Raw genomic sequence first — 12,498 nt, forward strand, 5'->3', positions numbered from 1 at the left:
AGAATCTTAATTTAAACTTAAATTCAATTAATCAATGACAAAAAATAAAGAAAAGAACCTCTGAAAAAGTACAAGGATAATAAGACCAGGTGTTTCGGCAATGTAAGCATCTTCTGCTTCATCGAAGACTCCCGCCATGGAATTATGGTCAATCAGATTACGTAATGTCACGTTCCCAAAATAAGAGCAAGTAAATCCACAACGGTATCACCTGATGTACTAGCCAATGTTTTACAATATGCACAAGTATAGTAAGCAACTAATAACACGTACAAATTAATGGAAAATCACACTAATATCATAAAACGATAAGAAACCAAATCAACAGATAGAAAGTCGATCTAGGGTATTTTTAGCGATCAGTCTTTTAGAGAACAAGTTATTCTCGCTATAAAACTGAACATCATTTGTTTTTCCAAATTTCAAACAATTTCTTCGCTTTACCCTTATCTGTTGTTGATTTGCAGTACACCCTTGCAAAGTATTCTTCAAAACATCCTGGAACCAGCATGCGAAAATCGTTCTGTTTCTAAAAAATGAAACGGAAAACGCACTGCAGAGTTAGTAAGTCATTTTTGGTTATCCCTTTTTTGACGGAAAGGAAAACATCGTTCATATGCTTAAACTAGCCCCAAGGGTCCAGGAAATCGTGTACTAATGTTATTCTCAAAGTATAAAACTGACCTTATTTCCTTACAGTTTATCTTAGGTTTCGATTAATTCCAAATGAAAATAAATAAAAATGTAAATTATTACCTTACTGTGTAAATTATAGTTAATTATACCGACTCACAAGGGAAACGTCACTGTCAATTATAGTTAATTATACCGACTCACAAGGGAAATGTCACTGTCAATTATAGTTAATTATACCGACTCACAAGTGAAACGTCACTGTCAATTATAGTTAATTATACCGACTCACAAGGGAAACGTCACTGTCAATTATAGTTAATTATACCGACTCACAAGGGAAACGTCACTGTCAATTATAGTTAATAATACCGACTCACAAGTGAAACGTCACTGTCAATTATAGTTAATTATACCGACTCACAAGTGAAACGTCACTGTCAATTATAGTTAATTATACCGACTCACAAGGGAAATGTCACTGTCAATTATAGTTAATTATACCGACTCACAAGGGAAATGTCACTGTCAATTATAGTTAATCATACCGACTCACAAGAAAAATGTATATGAAAAACTAGTTAATCATACCAGTTTTCACGTGAAACTTCTCTGTTAGTTAGTTATACCGGTTCGCGGTTTTAAGAGTCCTAAATTAAACCTGGTCCTGAAAGAACACCTGCATAGAGTAATTAAAACTAGAATTCCTGACGGAAATATCTTTGTTAACTGTGGTTAATTTTACTTGCTCCCAAGGGAAACAAATTATAATAATAATAGCCCCACTTTTACATTAATAGAAACCATGTACACAATTAAAACAAAATATCTTACTGTAACTACTTTCTCAACGTTATCTTTGGTGTACTCGTAGGCTTTTTCAACAGGGTTTTTATCGTCACTTCCCCAATCGAAATGGGCAATCTGGAAAAAAAGAATTTAGGATCATTCATAATATGATAAGTAATAAATACTGCATGATATCCTAATGAGTGATTCTACGAAGTGTACAAAGAGGGAACAAACACTCCCACAAAACTAGCCATATATAGTCTTAGTTTAAACTATCGTTTTTGATAAATTGCTCTTGCATCGTCGTGTTCTACTTTGAATTGATATTTTGGCACCCTGTCATATTTTCCTTTTTTTAACTATTGATGAACAAGTTACGATATTAATAGTTGAAACAAAATGTTAATAATATGGAGGAACGTGGAGCGTTTTTCTTTAATTGTTGGCACAACAAAGAAAAATACCTACACGTATTTATTCATTCACAGATTTGATGATCTAGGGCGAACAAAGAACAAGAGAATCATTTAACTCATCAAAAAAATGACATGGACATTAAGACTAGGTGTCATTGAAATTTGGAGTTTTCACTTTACTTTAAGTTGTAAAATGTTAAGATGTTTTCCACATTAAATGTAATTACAGTTGAACATCGCTATCTCGAATTCGTGTAACTCGAAGACCCCGTTTAATTCGAAGCATTTCGTAGGTCCCTGATAAAATTTACACAAAGCATTCGAATTCCTATAAACCCAATACTTGTTTATCTCGACTTTTCCCTTGGTCCTGACGAGTTCAAGATAACGAGGTTCGGCTTTATGTCAAGATGATATCCAGTACAAGTACAACGTATCGTATAAAAAAATCACTTACATTGACAACGATTTGTTCTTTCATTTCAGTATCGTTTCCTGTAATCTCTTCTTTCAGTTTTGTTTCATTGGCTTCCTCTTTCTGTTGTAAATATTCAGTCAATAACTTTTAATATGCGTTCCGTAACAATGGATAATAATACATGAAATGAAGTACAGCATGTTGAATAAGAAATATAGAAATGTGATTAAACTACTTACAGATAAACATCACAGTTTATAAAGTTTTAATCAACATTACAAAATAATAAAATTTGATTCCTAAGTTTGTATAAGGAGTAATGTATATATTTGTAAAGGAAAGTATCCTATTTTCATCATCACAAAGCATTGTATAAAACAATTGGCTTTAACAAACTACTCACAAAGTATTTCTATTCGATATGAAACATAAATTGTTTTAATTTCGAAATCCATTTCATATAAGAAGGTATAAATTGAACTACTTTTATTCTGTTATCTCCATATAATTAGATATTTCACAGTAAATACTTCGGAGATCCTATTTCTAGGGCGTATTTGCCATCACCTATGAGATACATGTACCTATGAGTTTAAGGATATTTATGAGTTTTTAGAAATGTGACATCCAGAAATACTCTTTTTTTTTCTGCTTAATATAATATGCACCTTAGCAGCGAATCAACATATATAATGCATGTGCATGAAGTGTGATTTTCTTCAGGTAGCTGTGTAATAGAGTCTATAAATACCTCTTTTTGTGATCGTTACCAGTAATTCTCTCTACAATGTCTTATCAGTGTTTCCTTTTAACGATAAACAATTGAGAAATAATCATCTATACATTTACATTTCAATATACATATGATGAACTTAAGGTATGGCAAACTACCCAGTACTGTATAATTTACTCTACATCTGACCTTGCATTATGAGGACTTTCGAGTTACATGCACCCCGTGCTCGTTGTTGTAATATTTTCTTCATATGATTAATTACCAGCCTCTTGACATGTTATTATCATCTTAGTGATATATTTCTTAATTTCTGGGATAAACAAACGACCTTTACCATGTTCCAAATTTTGTTTAAAAAAATTCATTAATAACATGTTTACTTTAACAGAATGTCTACACTACTTTTATGTTAGGGAAGGTGACCTTAAGCAGTGGCGAACAATCGGATTTCAAGATAAGTAACTAAAACCTCTAAAACGACAAGAATTCATCGGAAGCTCAGATGTCCATCCGAGACTAATTTGGGTCATCATAGGTCTGGGCATGACGTGTATGGTGATACTTTATGTACCTTGATATGCTTTTCTCCAATGAATGGATACAGTTCCCTCCTAAAAATTCTTTTGCCAATTTTTGTTTTATACAATACGTCGTCGGTAAGTGTAACGTAGGCATCCATGTTTTCTACGGCTTCATGAAGCGTGATGTTTTCCTCAACCCTTAAACACAAAAAACAATTGTTGAAGTGCAAATGAACTGTTCTGATTGATACCTACTGGTATCAATACTACAATTGTTTTTAGTTTTATTATCTAAATGTTTGAAGTGTACTTTCAAAGATTTCTAATAACTATTGACTTTGACAGATTTACACTTGCCTGGCGAGAAGGGTTTTTAGGTAACAATGACAATAATATTTCAATCTGCTGTTAATATGAAGCCGTGAATGACTATAGTGAAGTAGCCCAGTACCAGAATTGTAACCGTGCCTTTAACCAGTCTCCCTCCGTCTACACACCTCACCACAATCATTCTAACAATCTGTTTTTTTTTTCATGTTCACTCCACTTGCTTTCTATCGCTTTTTTCACCTCTCTTTTGTCTAATGTCCCCCTTTCCTCTAGTAAAAACTCGGGAGATATATTGAATTTTGTTCCACGATCAGCTATTTACTATGTAAGAGTTATACGTTAGTATGTAACCAATATCAAGCTGATTCTATACTTACAGGTGCAGCTCACTTTTAGTTAAAAATTTATCTCACTCTGTACTACTTAGAGTTTAGCTCACTCTGTATTTGTATTTCAAATACACTTTTTAAGTGTAACGAATAGGTAACACTGCAATTATCAAAATATAGCACACTCATTGTGCAGTTTTCTTTGTAGTTCAAGATTTAGCTCAGGGTATGTTTAGCTAAGTCTTTAATTGTTAAAAATTTAACCTATTCTGCCCTGGTTTAATAGAGGTCATTTTAATGCATCCGCTAGGATTCGAACCCGTGACCCCTAACCTTCTAGTCTGACGCTCAACCGATCTAGCTTTAGATATATTGTAATATGTCGAACAGTATATTTCGGCTAGTATTTACTAATGTTATACGTAAATGCTAAGCTAACTCAGTAAGTGTTCAACATTAGCCCACGTTTGGGATAATGCCTATTCTGCCGTAGATAATTTGAAGTTTATAATACTTAACATGCAAAATTTGTTCAGCATATCCATAACTACGTATAATATGTAGAGTAATTGGCGTCTGTGCATAACATCTATGCATTAAAACTCGAAAATAACACCCTGCCTCTTTTCTTGAACAGCAAGAAAGGTTGACTTGTTTAAGGGTAGTTGTGTAGACGAAAGATAATACTTGTACTTAAAATATCGTATAAAGGACAGCAAAGTACGCATTAAAAAGTGTTCTCATTAAAGATTACGAAGTTTGCAGTGTAATAGTAAATATGATTTTAAACAATAGCAAGTCACGTATGTTATCGAAAAAGTATGTTTAAGTTCACATTTTACTAATTAATACCATCATGAAGAACAGGAAAACTTGTATTTTGGCAATACATATACCAGTAAGAAAATGTGTCCCATTTGTGAATATTCTTGAAATATATGTTAGTCTTTCCGTTAAAGATGACAAACTAAAGCGCGGTTTTTTTTCTAAACGTTGCTATCAATACCGATAAAGTAGGAAAGCTAATAGCAAATTTTAATGTATTGTAACAAAGTATGGATAATTGTAGTAAACTTCATTGAATTCAAATAATAAGGTTCATGACACAACACAAAATTTAAAGGTAAAGTTTACATTTTAATGAACGATTTTTCTTAGTTAACTTCGTTATGCATTGTGACAAAGAATAAAGTTTGAAAGGGAATGTTGTGATATAATGTGACGAAGTGCAAATTGTTGAAGTAAATATCGTTATCTTTCAGTTCAAATTACGAATGTCCATAACAAAAATCATGATACATTTTGACAAAGAACCATTTTTATAACGAACATACTACAACATATTGTCAAAAAACGATTTTTTATAACGAACATTGTTATGTATAAATGTATTAACCCAAATTCAGATGTGCTGTGTTTACATGCATTGTATCATATTGTTGTTTATATGAAAAAAGCTGTTTGTGCTTATTTGTCACATTACGTGTAGATAGTGCAAGACAGATTTTTCTAGAACATGATGGAACTGAGCCGGAGCAGCCTTTTTGAAGTATTAACGCCTTCACTCCGCTTATTTTGAGACTTCAGACTGTGAAGTGCCTTGCCTTGTGGAATTGCACTTATATATACCCAGTGAGGAAACCATTCTCGGATTATTCGGTTACCTATATTCTGGACAATCTATTGTGAAGTTTTCTGGATTTGGAGAATTTCCATCGAAAGATAAGTTCTGACTTTTGGTTAATTAGTAGCTAACTCTGTACACCATCGCAATATTTGTAATTTGCTGTATAGAATGCATTTGCTGTTACTAAATTGTTGAATTTTAACCTAGCTGTTGGGTTTTATTGGCTGCACGTTAGTTACGTAACGTAACAACATATATACATTTTGACAATGACCCAATTTTTATAACAAACATCGTTATACATTTTGACAAAGTACTGATTTTTTATAATAAAAATCATTATACATTTTGCAAGCAAGGCATTCTAATAAGGTTATTAATTAATGGTCAAAAAAGAATAAAAAATATTACGATTTGCAGTGATTGTAAATTATTTTAATAACTTCTTACCCATCTTTGTTGGTAAAGGAGACAATCTTTTCATCCTTTCCTTCATCCAATGCATCTAAAACCCTGTTGATTTTAAGAAAATTATTCTTTCAATATAGATATAGATACACAGTCAAATAATCCCATAACCTGCATTATACAGATGTATCGTAATTCTATGAACCATCAGTGGTGCTGGGGCTTTGATAGAAACAGAGGTGGCGACTGGGAGAATTCAAAATTGGTCGAAATCATTGTCAAAAGTCAGATGCGAAGGATCAATGACCATAATTAACAATAATTGTCATAATAGTCAACATTAAACAGAAACTTTTTCACAATATATTTATGACAATGCGAGAATGGCCAGCTATACTACCAATCAGCCTTAATGGTAGACCGAATATTAACAAATGTGTTGAATTGTTCTCTTTAGAAAAGGATTGTCTTATTCCAAATTTAGAGCTGAATATTCATAAAGCAAATGAAATAAGACTTGACATAAAATTTCCATAAAGGCTATTGTAAAATGTTTTCAGATTTGAATATTGGTAATGTTGGTGCATTTTCCAATGTGTGAAATCGCCGTGTCATAAACGTAATGTAAATGCTGTTGATATTTGGATGATTAAATATACTTTTTCATTACCATCATGTATATATCAAATAGGTATCAAAAATATTAAATGATATAATACTTTCCATTGTACATTCACACGTTAAAAGAGCTGTAATAGGAGACAAAAGTATAATTATTTATAACGAGGCTAGATTATGCGGGAAAATATGCAACATTTTGAAGACTGAAAGTTAACTGTGTATATGGAATATATCAAATTTTTGCTATACTGTATATAAATTGGGAATATCATATTGATGTTACGGTATATAATTGTGGAATATTATATTGATGTTTACTGTATATAATTGTGGTATATCATACTGATGTTTACTGTATATAAATGTAGTATATGATACTGATATCTACTGTATATAAATGTGGTATATCAAACTGATGTTTACTGTATATAATTGTGGTATATCATACTGATGTTTACTGTATATAAATGTGGTATATCATACTGATGTTTACTGTATATAATTGTGGTATATCATACCGATGTTTACTGTATATAAATGTGGTGTATCATACTGATGTTTACTGTATATAAATGTAGTATATTATACTGATGTTTACTGTATATAAATGTAGTATATCATACTGATGTTTACTGTATATAAATGTAGTATATCATACTGATGTTTACTGTATATAAATGTAGTATATCATACTGATGTTTACTGTATATAAATGTGGTATAATATACTGATGTTTACTGTATATAAATGTGGTATATTATACTGATGTTTACTGTATATAAATGTAGTATATCATACTGATGTTTACTGTATATAAATGTAGTATATTATACTGATGTTTACTGTATATAAATGTGGTATATCATACTGATGTTTACTGTATATAAATGTAGTATATTATACTGATGTTTACTGTATATAAATGTGGTATATCATACTGATGTTTACTGTATATAAATGTGGTATATCATACTGATGTTTACTGTATATAAATGTATATCATACTGATGTTTACTGTATATAATTGTGGTATATCATACTGATGTTTACTCTATATAAATGTGGTATATTATACTGATATCTACTGTATATAAATGTGGTATATCATACTGATGTTTACTGTATATAAATGTAGTATATCATACTGATGTTTACTGTATATAAATGTGGTATATCATACTGATGTTTACTGTATATAAATGTGGTATATCATACTGATGTTTACTGTATATAAATGTGTATATAAATGTGTATATAAATGTGGTATATAAATACTGATGTTTACTGTATATAAATGTGGTATATCATACTGATGTTTACTGTATATAAATGTGGTATATCATACTATACTGTATATAAATGTGGTATATCATACTGATGTTTACTGTATATAAATGTGGTATATCATACTGTATATAATGTTTACTGTATATAAATGTGGTATATCATACTGATGTTTACTGTATATAAATGTGGTATATCATACTGATGTTTACTGTATATAAATGTGGTATATCATACTGATGTTTACTGTATATAAATGTGGTATATCATACTGATGTTTACTGTATATAAATGTGGTATATCATACTGATGTTTACTGTATATAAATGTGGTATATCATACTGATGTTTACTGTATATAAATGTGGTATATATACTGATGTTTACTGTATTTAAATGTTGTCTATCATACTGATGTCTACTGTATATAAATGTGGTATATCATACTGATGTTTACTGTATATAATTGTGGTATATCATACTGATGTTTACTGTATATAAATGTGGTATATATACTGATGTTTACTGTATATAAATGTGGTATATCATACTGATGTTTACTGTATGTAAATGTGGTATATCATACTGATGTTTACTGTAAATGTGGTATTCATACTGATGTTTACTGTATGTAAATGTGGTATATCATACTGATGTTTACTGTATGTAAATGTGGTATATCATACTGATGTTTACTGTATATAAATGTGGTGTATCATACTGATGTTTACTGTATATAAATGTGGTATATATACTGATGTTTACTGTATATAAATGTGGTATATCATACTGATGTTTACTGTATATAAATGTGGTATATCATACTGATGTTTACTGTATATAAATGTAGTATATTATACTGATGTTTACTGTATATAAATGTGGTATATCATACTGATGTTTACTGTATATAAATGTGGTATATCATACTGATGTTTACTGTATATAAATGTAGTATATCATACTGATGTTTACTGTATATAAATGTAGTATATTATACTGATGTTTACTGTATATAAATGTGGTATATCATACTGATGTTTACTGTATATAAATGTGGTATATCATACTGATGTTTACTGTATATAAATGTGGTATATCATACTGATGTTTACTGTATATAAATGTGGTATATCATACTGATGTTTACTGTATATAAATGTGGTGTATCATACTGATGTTTACTGTATATAAATGTGGTATATCATACTGATGTTTACCGTATATAAATGTGGTATATCATACTGATGTTTACTGTATATAAATGTAGTATATTATACTGATGTTTACTGTATATAAATGTAGTATATTATACTGATGTTTACTGTATATAAATGTGGTATATCATACTGATGTTTACTGTATATAAATGTGGTATATTATACTGATGTTTACTGTATATAAATGTGGTATATTATACGGATGTTTACTGTATATAAATGTAGTATATCATACTGATGTTTACTGTATATACATATGAAATATCTTATTTGTATTTAGTTCGTATATATAAGGAATATTACTTTAGTGTTTCTTATATACTCAACAAAAAAGAAAGGTTAACATGCTTCCATGGCGAATACCTGTAAATGAGTGAAAACAAGATGATGTTTTGTGCAATATTAGAAAATGGTAATGTTTTACATTACAAAATCATTCAAGCGTGAAAGTCTGCATTAGCGAAAGAGCTGCACGAGGTTTTCTGCGACTTACTTGTATCTTCGCTTGAATTTCATAAACATTCAAACTGACAACTGTTCCTTAGAACTTAGAAATCACCGAATCTTGCTATCTATCAACTATATCATTATGCCCCAGGTGTCACAAGTACAGAGAGAAAGGGCTGTAGGCATGATCCATGCTGGGGAGTCTCGCCGTCGAGTTGCACGGCATTTTGGTTGCAGTGTTAAGACAATTTGCCAGTTGGCAAGTCGTTTAAATCAAACTGGGTCAACATCCGATCGTCCTCAAAGCGGCCGACCCCGTAAAACGACCGCCAGGGATGACCGTCGTGTACAATTGATATACTTGCACAATCAATTCGTAACCGCAGTAGAGACTACAAGGACATTGTTTGGGCGTCGTGTGTCTTCTTCATTAACAGTCTGCAACAGGTTTAGGGTCTATCAATTGAAAGCGCGGCGTCCTTACACTGGACCCAATCTGTTGCGACGTCACCGTAATAATCGGCGTAACTGGACCCGTGTTCACTGTCGTTGGGTCTTACGACAATGGAACAATGTTCTGTTTTCAGATGAGTCCAGGTTTTGTCTGCAACACGGTGACGGAAGGCGCAGAGTTCGGAGGCGACGAGGGGAGCGTTTTGTGAACTGCTGCGTGGCAGAACGGGACCGCTTTGGCGGCAGAAGTGTAATAGTTTGGGGTGGTATTTGTGGGGGGACTCGTACCAGGCTTGTTGTGTTAATTGGCAATTTAACCGGCATTCAATATCGGAACGAAATTTGAAGACCAGTGGTTCTGCCTTAAGACGCCATGGCGTTGGCGCCATTTTTCAACAGGATAACGCACCAACGCACACCAGTCGCGTCAGCAGAACTTTCTTGCAGCAAAATAACGTACAGGTGTTAGATTGGCCATCTAAATCACCTGATTTGTCACCGATTGAGAATGTCTGGGACGTTCTTGGGCGACGCGTGAGAGAACGTCAAAATCAGTCGTCAAACTTGCAGGAGCTGGCCCAAGCCTTGATCGCTGAATGGAAAAACATCTCTCCTCGAATTATCCGCCGGTTTACGAGTTCCATGCGACGACGTTGCAATGCTGTTTACTTTGCAAACAGTGGCCATACCCGTTACTAATGGTGTTACCTTTGAAATTGACCCCAACGTCCGTTAGAGTCGAATAAAATCAACTGAACGCAAAGTTTTATAATGAACCATGACTGCAGTTTTATCAGAATTGATCAATTACTTTATTCGTACATGGTTGGTAAGGATATATGAAGGCGTTAATTAATTAATCACAGAATAAAGTAGTGTTACCTTTCTTTTTTTGTTTAGTATATTTTCTGTTTATACTTGTACATCATAAATAATATATTCATGTTCTACTGTATTTGTCTGAGGAAAGTCTAACTTGGAGGTATACCCAGTGATCACTATAGCTACGAATTTTATCAAGGAGAAAAAAAATGAAATAAGGTTTTTTACTTGGGTACACCTTAGTTATATTTCCTACTTACATCAGTTCTATCACCTTTGGTATCCTATGCTGATAGGCCTTTCGATGCAGCATGAAGCGGGTGTGGAACATCTCACAAATATTGGCGATATCCTTTACAATATATAAGTTCATTGTGACGAAATTAAATTTCACGTTCGTTGAAGTTACCATGACAATGAAAAAAGCTGAATGAAAATTTATTTGAGGGAGAAGAATATTAATAGTATTTTCGAGAACGTCTTGATAAATATATAATTCGATTCTGTCATGGAATTAATATGACGGGTACATTGTATATACATTTACCAAACGATAGCCTAACGTATAATGCTCAAGCATAAGGTTATATTGATGTTTCAAAAATCAAGTGATAAAGAATGGCATCTCTTTAGATAATTCCGCAGAAATTCTTTAACAGACGTTTTGTTCTCGTAGGGAAGCATTTAAGGTCACGTGCAAAAGCATTTAATTTTCTGATAAAAATTATTTTCTGCTTGATCAGTATCCTATTTTAAGAATTTAAGATTTTTGTAAGAACTATATATTACAAAACTTATAAATTTGGTCACAGTCATCTCATTGTACGACTGACCTTCAGCACAAAGCGTCACAAACTTCGCGCACGCATTGCCCACCCGCAGTACACAGTATCTAAGTGGTGGTTATAAAATTAATTTTTAGCTCGACAGTAACATATAATAACGTCTTTCTTTCTTATAGTTGACACTTTAGAAAGTGGTGAACGTTTTGTCTCGGGCAAAAAAAAATACATGTATACGGTTGTGTAAGTAATAGGTCTGAATCGAGATCTCCCGTGAAAAAAAAAGTATATATTTGTTTACAAAGTAATAGATAGATGAGAGTAGTACCGAAAATTAATGTATGCTAAAGGTATAAATGATAAGGATTCCTTGCCGAGAAAAAAAAGAGATGTCCATTTAATTATAATGTTATTAAACATAATGTAAATAGAATGAGTGTATGTACACTTAGACACAATGGATAATCTGTAAACAAAACACTTTAAATTAAGAGTTCATTTAACTATTCAGTCCGTATTCGATAAATCTACATCTGTCGAACCTATAGATGTATGCTATAATGAGGAAATATACTTAGTTATACTCTTACATATTTAGAAAATTCATAAACCCTATCCAACACTTATCTATGATATCTATTACGATAGAACCACACATCT

General features: G+C 32.0%; 1 protein-coding gene across 1 annotated transcript in view; it reads right to left on the reverse strand.

Moving 5' to 3' along the window:
- The window catches only part of LOC132555420 (deoxynucleoside triphosphate triphosphohydrolase SAMHD1-like), a 74,632-nt gene that overhangs the window by 44,432 nt on the left and 17,702 nt on the right, over positions 1–12,498 (reverse strand). Inside the window, 6 exon segments of the mRNA XM_060219771.1 lie at positions 445–529; positions 1,468–1,557; positions 2,299–2,379; positions 3,567–3,714; positions 6,253–6,307; positions 11,285–11,408. Of these exon segments, the coding sequence (XP_060075754.1) occupies positions 445–529; positions 1,468–1,557; positions 2,299–2,379; positions 3,567–3,714; positions 6,253–6,307; positions 11,285–11,408 (583 nt within the window).

The sequence above is a fragment of the Ylistrum balloti genome, unplaced genomic scaffold, assembly GCF_031769215.1.
Source record: "Ylistrum balloti isolate Yb309-2 unplaced genomic scaffold, AGI_CSIRO_Ybal_v1 Utg370488, whole genome shotgun sequence".
NCBI lineage: Eukaryota > Metazoa > Mollusca > Bivalvia > Pectinida > Pectinidae > Ylistrum > Ylistrum balloti.